The 12,934-nt window shown below is 41.4% G+C and overlaps 1 protein-coding gene across 1 annotated transcript in view; it reads left to right on the top strand.

Moving 5' to 3' along the window:
• Positions 1-12,934, top strand: part of LOC124796181 (polyglutamylase complex subunit TTLL1-like) — a 66,544-nt gene that overhangs the window by 27,058 nt on the left and 26,552 nt on the right. Inside the window, exon 5 of the mRNA XM_047260271.1 lies at positions 4,852-5,053. Within this exon, the coding sequence (XP_047116227.1) occupies positions 4,852-5,053 (202 nt within the window). The remainder of the gene's footprint in view (positions 1-4,851; positions 5,054-12,934) is intronic.

Raw genomic sequence — 12,934 nt, 5'->3', positions numbered from 1 at the left:
AGGACTGTCTCTCATTTTCCTCGATACTCAGCCAATCTCCCAACGAAAGCAGAAATTTTCGTACACTGTCAACTGGCACATTCGTGTCGCGTGGCGGAAGTGGAGCACGCCGCATTCGTCTGGCAGTGACGTGGCACGCCATATCATACAGTGACGTCGCGTCAGTGTCGTAGGCTTTCTTCCGGAAGACGGTGTTGGTTCCACGTGAAGTTGGGGGCTAGACGTTTGCTTTGTGTAGCGCCATGCACCAAAAGACTTGTCACATCACTCACTTCCCTCTGCCTCACACAAATTTAACATTACGGAATGTATTGTGATTTCCGTGTGATATAGCAGCAGTCATTCTCAAATAACAGAAGTGATGAAATAGTTAAACTCAGCATGGAATGTACAGTAAATGACACTCGTTACAGACGATAAAGTTTTCTATATTTCACTATTTACTAAATGCGAGTCCTTTTTTGCAGTTACAATGGAGTTTCAGTAGCATTATCAGCTGGCAGTAACATGCTGTGAGATGTTAGCATGAACTCATAGTAAGCATTACCTTTACAAATACTCATTCTATCGATCCTCCAGTGTCTCGGAAGAGCACCAAGCTGCGCTAGAGGCAGTCATACGGAATATTCAGAGACAGACTATACGTATTTTCACGAGTTTCTTCATTCAGCTTGGGTGTATCTAAGAAATGCTCAACAATCAGGTTTGCGTGGTCCACCAAGAAATGCGTCGTGCATCTCTGGCAGCCTTACAAACATCTATGAGTCCCCATACCAAAAATGGTCAAGAAGCGTGCTACCCTCGTTAGCACACACCTTGAGTGATGATCACATCTCTAAAGTTAGGGAAATTGGCTTTTGTTCTGAAGGGTTCTTCTGAAGTGTTTCCTCTAGAGTACCTTGTACAAGTGTAATAGCTTGGGGTAAATCTATCTGGTAAAGGATCTATACATCACTGGGGTTCGTGTATAGAATGTCTGTTTAGATGAAGATGTAGCCCGGCGTCCCCTTCGAGGAAGTCCCAAATAAACGGAGGGACCACCTACAATACCAGTACAATCTCTTAGAGAAACGAAAGCTGCTACGATGCCCCTTTTATTTTGTGACATGCAGTAAAACCACAAAACTGTTACAAGTCAGACATAGTTCGATCTTCAGGACGGAATCGGCAGCAGACAGGATACAACAGTCATGGAATGATCAGCAGTGCCAGTCTGAGGAACTCTTCAAGATTTCAAAGTACAGGATGGGGCAAATAGGACTAGGCTGGGGAACAGAGTTCCAAGGTACAAGGAAACATAGCAGAGGAAATGGAAATGCAGAACTGACCTGATTACACCAGATGTTGAAAGGGACCACCATTCATCTCTTAGCACTCTTGGGTCCTGGTCAGCAAGTTACTGAAGGCGGATAGAAGCTGGACTGTTTGGAACTGCTACAGTCTCATCTGAAATGCTCTGCTGCAGTTCTTGAAGACTATGAGAGTTATTGCGAAACGCCTTGGACTTGAGGGCTCCCCACACACAGTAACCGCACACTGACAGATGATGTGGCCCATGTGGACAGCTAGGGCTGCCACCAGACCGAAGTCCTCTAACGTCTCTGTCAAGCGTGAAGGTTGTCTAAATGTACTCCAAGGTTCGGCCGGCTGTATGGGCAGTTTCTCCATCCTGTAGGAAGTAACTGTAGGTCTCTTCCTCCAACGCTAATGCTGCCACAAAGCGTTGCAAAATGTTGGCAATAAAACGCGCCAAAGGCAGCGTCTGATAAAAGACGCTGGTGGCAATAATGCGGCGTCCAGACACTGCACACAAAACCCCAACCTTCTGATCATACAATGGTGTTCCGTGGAAGTTATGCGGATTCCCCGCTGCCCAGAACCTGTGCTTCTGTGAGTTGACGTAACCATTCAAGGGATAACAGGCTTCATCACGTAAAATGAACAGATCCACGTCCGAGACATACATTGCTATCTCAGAGAAGAGCCACTCTCAAAACCTGAGGCGCTGAGGAGCATCTACTCGTTTTAATGTATGAACAACAGACACTTGGTACGAATGCTTGTGGAGGTCCAGGTGGAGTATTCGTTCGCATGGTCGACATGATATGCAGGTCACTTGCGACAGGTGTCGGGTTCATTTAGTAGGACTGTGAAGCATTTTCTGGTGAACTGCAGCCACATTATCTGGCGTGCGGACATGTTTCGGGATGACTTCTGACTTGTTCGAATCAGTTCGTCTCTGACGTCATTTTTCGGACTAAGTGTTTCATGGAACTCATTGCTGGCACTTTCACACCCTTCTGAGTAAATAACTGACGACACTGTTTCCACGACTTTGTTTAACTTTCCGCAACGGACACCTGCTGCTCCACTGTGAGTGCTATCGTCCCCATTGCACCGTTCACTGACGCTGATACAGCCCGCACTAAGCTCTGAGCCTGTGTGGATCACGTAGCAGGCGTACACGTGGTGTGCGCATCACGGAGTGTGGTTGTATGCATACAGTCACGTCACGGGGTGTGATTATGCGCGTACATTCGCGGCCAGTCGTATCCACTCGCCCGGGCCACTTTTATTCGCCACACCCTCCATTAGCTCACAGAAGCTATTCGTTACGGTCGGCTGGGGTGATGTAAGAAATATGCGAACAACATAGAAGCTTAAGACACTTTCCTATAAAATCCTGTAGAAATCAGCAATGACGCAAAATATAAGAAGAACAACAAACAGTAATCCTGTCAATTCTTCACTTAACGTCGCAAGCAGTGCATCGCCAAATACGACTACAAGAAGGAACTGAATACCCTACCAAGCTACCAAGATGCTTCATCAAAAGCTACCGTTGAAAGGGCTGATTTCCTTTCCAGTGGGTCTGTCGTGGTGTAATTTGATCTGAATCTACTTCTGCACTCCGAAAGTCACCTAACGGTGAGTGCCGGAGGGTACTTCTCGTACCAACTGCATTTTCGGCCCGTCCTTGTTCATTTTCATGAAAGGTAAATCTCTGTATTAGATCTCGTTTCTTCGACTTTCTCGTTGTGATGATTTCGCGAGACGTATTAGAGAGGAAGCAATATGGTGTCCGATTCTTCCTGGAAGCCACACTTTCGGAATTTTAATAGTAAACCTCTCCATGATAACACAATGCCTCTCTTGTAGCGCCTGATAAACGATGCCGTGATAAACTCCCCCGCCAATCCTCTCTCTCTGTCTCTTTCTTCCTCTTTCATCTTCTGTTAATCCAATCTGATAATGGTCCCTCATATGGTAAATTCTAACATAACATTCGCATGCGCGTGTGGGGGTGTACGCGTTAGCTGTGGTAGATCAGCTCTGGCAAGTGCTATCAAGCGTAGATACCTGGAAGACGTATGACACGCGTGCCTCAGACTTTTGAGATACTACAAACTTTCCATACACGACCGCGTGTATGGGAAAGTCATTCGGTGATGTATTAGTCAGTAAAAGACAAACTGTCGGCAATAATTAATTTACTTGAAGGAATTAATGGTGTTTGTCAAGTACTCAGCCTAGTTGCTATTTAAATTTTTCGCACAATTTTTTGACGACAGTCCCAGTCGTCTTGTTTCGCTGCTGGAGCTATCCTACTACACTGTCCAGTCACATTAATGTGACCACCTGCCAAAAGTCTGAATAACCACCTTCTGCAGCGCGGACTGCCAAGAGACATGGGGGAACACAGTCAGTGAGGTTCTGGTAGGTAAAGACAGGGATGAAGGGCCTTGGCGACTCCAGTGCCGCAGCCATCTGCCCTAGCTTTCTCGGCTGAGGACCCATGACCGGAACATCCCGGTTGAGGTGGTCCCACAGATTCTCGATTTGGTTTAAATCCGAGGAGTTTGGTGGCCAGAGGTAAACTTATGGTAAAGTTACCCTGGACTACTTGAACCAAGTTCCTACATTGCCAGCTTCGAGACACTTTGCAGATGGTATCGTGCCGAGGAAAAACAAACCGTAAATAGGTGTGGACATGGTCGCCAAGGATGGATGCATACTTGTGTTGATACATAGTGCCTTCCAGAATGATGATATCATCCAGCGAATGTTACGAAAACATTCTCCATATCCCAACGCTCCTTCCTCTGCCCTGGACCCTTCAAACGACTGTTGCAAGGCCACACCCACCCATGGCCACCTGTCTGATGAAGTGCAACATGTGATTCATCTCAAAACGCCACTGTCGCCACTGAGTGTACGTCCGTTTGCATTATTGGCTTGCAAAATACCAGTCTCCATCGCCGATGAACAGTGGTCAGCACGGGATCATGAACCAAGTGCCTGCTGCGGAGGCCCATATGCAGCAACATTCGCTGAACGGTCGTTGGAGGAGACACTGTTGGTAGCCCCTTGGTGCATTAGGGAGGTCAGTTGCTCAACAGTTGCACGTCTGTTCACCCGTACACATCTCCATAGCCACCGTTCACCCCTGTCGCCTACGGCCTGTGGTACAACACAGTTGCCTCAGAGCAGATTTTGGATAGCCTCGATTGACCATGCGTGGTATATATCAACCAAGCCAGCACTCAGACAGTTTACAGACTTAGTCATTATGGAAATGTTTCCACCCTTGGCCTGAAAGCCAATAATCATCCTGTTTTGGACGACAGATATTCGCGCCGTTTTCGCATCACAACGACTGCACTGTTTTCCGTTCCCCCCCGGCACGTGTTATACCCTTCTCTGTTAGTGCTGCCACGTCTGTGAGTGATTATTGTACATTGATGTCGAACGTAGGTGGTGGTCAGATTAATGTGACAGGACTGTGCGTATATGCTTACTTCCTGGACTTCGGACTGCTGATTACCTCAAGGAAAATTTTCTACTGTGCAGGTACATCCAGAACCCTCTGTTAATTGGTGGCAAGAAATTCGACTTACGGCTGTATGTACTGGTGACGTCATTTCGCCCTTTGAAAATATATTTGTTCAAGCGTGGCTTCTGTCGCTTCTGCACCGTCAAGTACGACACCAGCATCCAGGAGATGGACAACGTGTTCGTGCACCTGACCAACGTCTCCATTCAGAAACACGGAGTGAGTATCAGCAATATCTCTTTTTGTGATGTGACAGCTATTTCCCTTTTTTCTTAAACATAGCATTTTTCTTCGCTAACGGATTTACCAAAGATAGTTAAGACACGTTAAATCAATTATAGACTTAGAACTTAAGCAATACTTACATGTTATTAGCAAAAATTCTGAATGATTAAGTTTAGAGCTCACCGGATAGATACCCTAATGTTTAAGCAATTGAAGAATTGAAGATTGATTAATCGTTGGACAGGACACCTATTCTACCTAGGCAATCACAAATTCCTAATATGTTTAAACAACTCCATTCACTTTCCCCCATGTCCTCACTCTTGCTGTCACAATGCCGTGTCCAATTTCGCACTGTAATGAAATCTCCACCTTTGGACATGGTTTCACTAAGCCAGTCGAATGGAAATTCTTTTACTTTCATTCATAGTCATCGTTTAGGGACCGATGACCTAGCAGTTTGGTTCCTCCCCCTCTTTTACATCAACCAACCAACCAGTCGTCATTTACTTTGCCAACAACTTATACTTGGTACATCAGTTATGGCGTATCCTGTCATATTCAGAGACTTTTCAAGTACGAGCATATTCTAGTGATTCTTGAAACATATTTGCGTACAAAACTTATGAAGAACCTTTTAAACCACTGATTTCTGTATCGTGTCACCAATTCAATTACACTGCTCCCTGTGTCGGGAACAAAATTCATGTAAAATCCGTAAGTGAAACTGGGGGCAACAGGTGAAAAGTGGAGCCGATATTCAAACTGATAGTGTTTCTAGTTGTGCAACTATTTTCCAGAATGCACATACACGATGACTGACCATTTCACTATTATAGAAAATAGCACCTCTAAACACGGTAAGCCCTCTTTACGTACTTATATTTCAATATGTTATGACGTCTGTCAGAATGACACTACTAGTGTACTTTTGCGAAGTATAAAGAAATATTATTGTGCTGCACTAGTAGAAGTACAGTTCGGCATCTGTTTATGGTGAACGGTTAAGTTTAGGAGAAGGATGAGATTGCTGTTTAACGTCTCATCGACAACCCGGTCATTAGAACGGAGCAAAAGCTTGGACGTGGGGGGGCGATGGGGAGGCAAATCGGCCGGGCCTTCTCAAGTGAACCATCCCGGCACTTTCTGAAGCGATTTAGAGAAATCACGTAACCCCTAAGTCAGGACGGCTAGAAGATAGTTATAATCGTCGTCCTGCCTTATGCATGTACAGAGCGCTAGCAAAAAACGTTGAACTGCGAGCTCTTCGCACGCTAGGTAACAATTTTCTGACAGAATATATAGAAAAAATTCAAATCCTACAAGAGGCCAATCTATAGGCAGAGTACCCATCAAGGTGTGATCCGAGCAAGAGAAGCGTCTAGCAACGTCACGAAACACAGTACTCACAGCTCCGGCGGGTGACTGACGCGTTGCTATGTTCATTCGTGAAAGGTGACCTGTGGAGTTTCCATAACTCATGGTTCCGTTGACGTTCGTGGCGATCATGACAGCAGCGTGTGGTGGTGTCCTCCATACCAGTCGATTATCACCGTAGTTTTAAAACACTCTCTTGCAGGAATATTAGAAAGATAGTGTAGCATTTGTTTATTTACTTTAAAACAGTATGTTGCGGACAGAGCTAGCACAAACGATTCTAAATAATATTGCCAAGAACTTGGCGAAAGAAGTTACATGATCACTAGAAACACTAATAATTTTACTTTCCATTTACATCATATCAACACATACCTATATTTCAGATGCATATTTGCAATTAGTTTGATTATGCTATCGCCTGTCATACAAACACAGACTGCGAATTTTCTTTACACCACACGCCCATTGCAAATTATTATAGCGTCCATTCGTACATATGTACAGCTGGCTGAAGCTGGTGTATCCACGTCTCTGCTTCCGCTTCTGTATATTTCCTTTATCCAGACTATCAGCGTTCTTTTTAACATAATTTTTTCGTTAATGTTTTTATTTTTCTTAAACATTTTCTCTCCATATTCCAAACTAAGTAACGCTGACGTCTCGCAATGTAAGTCACCGAACTTCTTACTCTGTTGTTTTATTCGATACTTCCACGTCCGTCCAATTTATGCTTCCATTCCCAGCAACATAAGTGTTGCCTACTATCCTGTGCGCTTCTTTTCTTCCTATTTCGACGGTCTTCTATGATTCCTTGTTGGTTTTCCACAACAACAGAGCGCTATAGCTGAAGCCAGTTTACTTTTCACTGCCTGATATTTCTTCCTGAGCTCGTATAATATGATCGAATTCCCGTGTAGGAGGACTCTTGGCAAAATGTTTCAGTACTTGCCATTAATTTTATCGTTAGTGCCCTTGCTCAAGGAAACGAATCCAGCCTAAATGATGTTTCTATGATTCGTACATACCGGATATTTCAGCAGGACCTAAAATAAAAAGGAATTATCGAACGAGAAAGATTTCGACGGTCGGTTCATATAGGTCTGACTATTAACTGATGGCGAATGTTTATTGTTGTAAACCATATGTACCTACATTTAAATTGTTTCTCTTTTTTCATGAGAAGAGTGACGACGCGGTTGCGATATCCGTACAGGCTGCATGCACTCAAAAACAACCTCTATGCCAAGCGGCGATGCCATTTCTGGGGATGACATCATTACACAGATCGTATGTTAGAATGTTTAGAAATATGTAGCATGACATTTCCTCATTTTTTGTCAACTTCAGGGATTGGAAGCTTTTCGAGTACCTTTGTAACAACATCGATTGACAGCACTGACAGATGAAATCGTTGTATGTGTTCCTCAGTTCCATGTTGAAACTGTTTGCTTCGACATTTGTAGCCTAGTTAGCCACCTTTATGACCAATGAAGTTTGGATATCGACATGAGAACCTACAAAACTGTAGCGTGGTGTTATAGACAGCTGAAATTCTAATTAGTTAAGAAAAGTTTGGAGGAAAATGAAGTCTAAGCTAAGTTCAAACGTGAGGTAGTATCCTCTGACGTACATGTCAACCTAATAAAACATACACTTCTCGTATATTAAAAAACCTCGTCTAAACTGGGGAGATTTCGAGTAGTAGTTAGTTTTCCACCTTCTTGCACGGTTCATAAAAATAGAAAAGACAGAGAAAAGGTAAGTGAGCCCTCACAAACTATTGAGGTGTTAATTTAAGTGTGAGCGCCCGTGTTCGCAGAGATAACTAACTGAAAGTTACTTGGAAACAGATAGACTGTGACAAACCAGTAAAATATGCATGTGTTGGGTTTGAAGAATTTCCAGTGGTTCTTTGCCCCACATGTGTTTCAAGTGGTTTCTCAAATCGTTTTAATTACTGCGTGCTAATTACCTATCTGTCTGTCAAAGTAATAACACGCAAACAGTGCCAGAAAAGGATCTTATCAAACAATTAATAGAAATTCTAAACTGATCCGTCTCTAAAGACCAAATAAAATATGGTGATGAAGATTCTACCTAAGTATATCGCCACGTAAGGAACAGAATTAAAACTTCACTAATTAACACTTGCCAGTCCATGTAAAGTGTAAATTATGTATGTCGAAGTTAGAGAATGTACCTTTAAGAAGCATAATCGCTTGCTGCTGACTTCATTGTCCTTTGAACGCTGTGTTAAGATTCATTTCTTGTACACAATATGAGATAACAATAGTGAATGAACACCAGCACAAATATATGTACTCACCACAGTAAGTGAAATGTAAAGGTAAGACTTCCAGCAACAATGCGTAGTAATTAAGCTGTTTTGTAACTACCCTTTGCGTAGACCTCGGAACCGATAGGGGGGATATATTTGCTCGTATTGGATAGAGATTTACATTCGCATGTGACCGACCGCGGCTGAGAGTTCTGATTTTAACCTATTTTGTGCCATTCAAATATATATTTATATATTGTCATGTACGTGCATATCTTGGAAACCACTGTGTAGTGCGTGGCATAGGGTACTTAGCATTGTACCACGTCTTATAGTTTCTTCCCGTTGCAATCACGTATGGAGAGCGGATGAATAACTGCTTAAATGCCTAAGTGTGTGCTGTAATTAGTCTCATAGTTTCTTCATGACCCTTACGGGAGCTATACTTAGGGGACTGAAGAACATTTATATATTTAAATTTTATTTTATCCATGGTGGGTCTTTGAACTCCATGACCGTTAAGGTTGTTGGTGAAGAACACAGCCAGCCACAAATACTTCGAAGATGTCTAATTTCACTGCCATAACCGGTTTCCAGCTGCCTTACCCATTATCATATGGCTAACGTTCCCGATTACATTTTGTCAGCAGCATGTATTCACTACTGAACTCCACCAAAAACAAGTTAATGAAGGACTGTGTACACTTTTATATGTTCCAATGAGCAACATATTTTCTTTTCTTAGTCACTACGCCTTTTTCAGAATAATGTACAAACTGTTGTAGTGCGAAAAGCTCACGTATTCTAAATAAACCACTGTTGTTCACAAACACTTCATAATGTTCTTCGCGTCAGATTGGGCCCGATACATGTACGTTATGTTCGATATTTCTGTTCACAATGCAAGGACCGTCTGATAAACAAAATCAGCTTAGAAGGAACTGCAACTGAGCAAATTTGGAATCTTTTTCAAGTAACCTGATAATAATTCTCTGAAGACTAGACTTTCACACTCGGGCAAATTGAAACATAGACGAATCGGCTGTTCTTTAGTGCAGTGGCCTGAACGAATCGTTTCCAACCATGAAACTCAGGAAAATTGGCTCCACTGCACAAAATGAAAGACGAGCGCACAGGTTAAGCACCGAGAGTCAACTAACATTCATAAATGTGAAAATTTCGAGAGGACGCCCAAAAGTAACTAGAATAATGTGGAATATTTTCTTAAATGTTTACTCAAATTACTTTTTAGTCCTAAATTGATCTTAAATATGTATTAGTGGTTCATCAATGTCGCTGTCTGATTTTTCTGTTGTAAATACGATTTTTAATTAGTAATTTCTCATCCAAATAACCTGTGATAACCATCACCAATGCCAGTGCCACTTCGTCACAAAAATTTACTCCAATGCAACTTTCATTGTCAAAAATTTTGAATATTTTCCATGGCTACAACTTAGTGGAAAAATACAGACGTGGGCACATATTACGAAACTTACTAATGTTAGTAACGTGAACAGCAATTACTGCTTTAAGCAGCTAAAAGTAGCATCAACATCCTTGACTGAAATTAACACAATTCTAAAAATTTCAAAAAAACGAAAGCTCTTGTGGGGTTGATGGAATTTCAAATAGAACCCTAAAATTTCCAACTTAATAAGTAATATCAATAGCGATACATGCAATGCATCATTGGCATAGGGAATTTTTGCAGACAGGTTAAATACGCGATTATTAAACCACTTCATAAGAAATATGACAAGGCAGAGTTAAACAACTATCGTCTAATTTCCTTAATGACTTTTTTCCAAAATATTCGAAAAAGTAATGCACTGAAGAGCAGTCGCACATTTAAGTGGAAACAGTTTGGGTAGCATAAAACAGTTTGGATTCCAGAAAGGTTTCTCGACTGAGAATCCTATTTGTACATTCACTCAGCAAATAGGGTACGGTATTTTTTGTGATCTTGGGTAGATTCTCGCTTTGAAAAACTAGAATTTTATGGAACTGATGGCTTTAGACACAACTAGTTCGAATCATATACTTGGAAGGAGAGACAGCATTGGTCGTATATTTTTGTTTATTATCGCAAAATCGATTTTCGGTTACTTAGTGACCATCTTCAGTGCTGTAATATATAACTTAAATTAGTAAGCACTGGTGTCAATAAGCTTACGGCGATCACATAGACTGAGCTCAGTCCATGTGATCGCCGTAAGCTTATTGACACCAGTGCTTGCTAATTTAAGTTATATATTACAGCACTGAAGATGGTCACTAAGTGACCGAAAATCGATTTTGCGCTAATAAACAAAAATATACGACCAATGCTGTCTCTCCTTCCAAGTATACCCATTATCTGGTCGTATTGCACAGGACACTATGGAGTCGCCAATCAATAGCTCGAATCATACTTGACAAACAGGAAGCGGAAAGTTGTATTCAATAATTCATACACTATCGAAAAGGTAGAACATTTTAGTGATTGGAGAATAAAACCATAAATCACGAAGAGAGTCAAAAAATGGTTCAAATGGCTCTGAGCACTATGGGACTCAACTGCTGAGGTCATTAGTCCCCTAGAACTTAGAACTAGTTAAACCTAACTAACCTAAGGACATCACAAACATCCATGCCCGAGGCAGGATTCGAACCTGCGACCGTAGCGGTCTTGCGGTTCCAGACTGCAGCGCCTTTAACCGCACGGCCACTTCGGTTGGTCCACCCCTATATCTCTTATATATGAATGCTCTTCCTCTTAACACTCAACAAGTAAAATTGGTAATTTATACTGATTATACTAATGTTATCATAAATCCCAGAGAGAAGCAATACAAGTGTTGGTGGATTATATTTTACAAAGTTTACTAAGTTGTGCTCTGAGAAATAGACTTTCTCTAAATTTTCAAAAAAAAATACATTCAGTTCTGTACAACAAACATAGCCATACCAACAACAGCACATCAACAAGAGTCAGTAAGAAGAGTAGAATGCACAAAATTCTTGGATGTACATACTGATGAAAAACTTGAACTGCCTGAAGCATATTACTGAGATTCTCAAACAGTTAAGTTCAGCTAATTTAGCTCTTTGTATAATTGGTAATCTTGGAAACTAACGTATCATCCTCTTGATATATTTTGCATATTTCCACTGAATAATTTCATACAAAATAATTTTCTGGTTTAACTCATCACCTAGGTAGAAAGTACTGATTGCACAAAAGCGAACAGTAAGAATAATATCTATTGTACATCCACAAACTTCTTGTAGGTAACTCTTCGAGGAGTTAGGCATTTCAACTGCACCATCACAGGCACGTATCCGCTACTGAAATTCGTCATAAACAGTCCATCAAGTTCGAGAAGAATAGAGCTGTACATTCCTTCGACACTAGAGGGAGAAATTGCCTTTATTACCTACTGTTTAGCCCTCGCTGCTTGGCTCGTGAGGACTGTATGGCCTGCAGAGACTTTTTTTGTTTTCATGTAGTCGAACGTACTTCTGAGCAAAAAATAATTCTGGTTGCTGGAATCCAAAATTTTTGTAAATCATGTCTTTTGCGTTCTTATGTAACTAACGGAGAACCACCAATGTTCATATACGTAATTAAATTTTTCTTAATGTAACGAAATATTTTCTTAAAATTTTTCATCCTCTATTGCACTCCGTTAGGGGATGAATTTCCAGAAACACTTAAAGACTTTTTGTGTTTGTAAGCGAGAAGTCAAATGCCAGTTTTCATGTATGTAGCCTTACAAATCTGTTATTAGTTCCTTAGTAATTATTTATTTGCAAAATAATTCAGCCACTATGTCATCCCCTTAGTGGTTCAATTTCCAAAATGCCAAAATACGTATTTTTTTATTTTGTGACTGAGAAACCAAATACTAATCTTTGTAGTTCTAGCTTCAAAATTCCCTTAATAGTGACATGCTTTCTAAAAGCCTTTCATCCTTTATTTCTCTGCATTATGAGCAGGATTTCTAACAATCCCTTCTCGAGCGATGAATACAGTATAGGATCCACAGATCCTCTCCAAACTTCAAGTTCGTATCGTTATTGGTTTAGGCCAGACGATGACGAGTCTGCGAATCAATCTGATCCTATTACATTCCCTTAGGGGGTAAATTTCCAAAAACAGTGGCATGTTTATATTTTATTACCAACAAAGAAGCCAAATGCAAATTTTCGTAGATTCAGCTTCAAAAATGTTT

This window comes from Schistocerca piceifrons, chromosome 4, assembly GCF_021461385.2.
Source record: "Schistocerca piceifrons isolate TAMUIC-IGC-003096 chromosome 4, iqSchPice1.1, whole genome shotgun sequence".
NCBI lineage: Eukaryota > Metazoa > Arthropoda > Insecta > Orthoptera > Acrididae > Schistocerca > Schistocerca piceifrons.
Note: the sequence above shows the minus strand (reverse complement) of the source record. Positions and strands in the feature narration are given on the sequence as shown.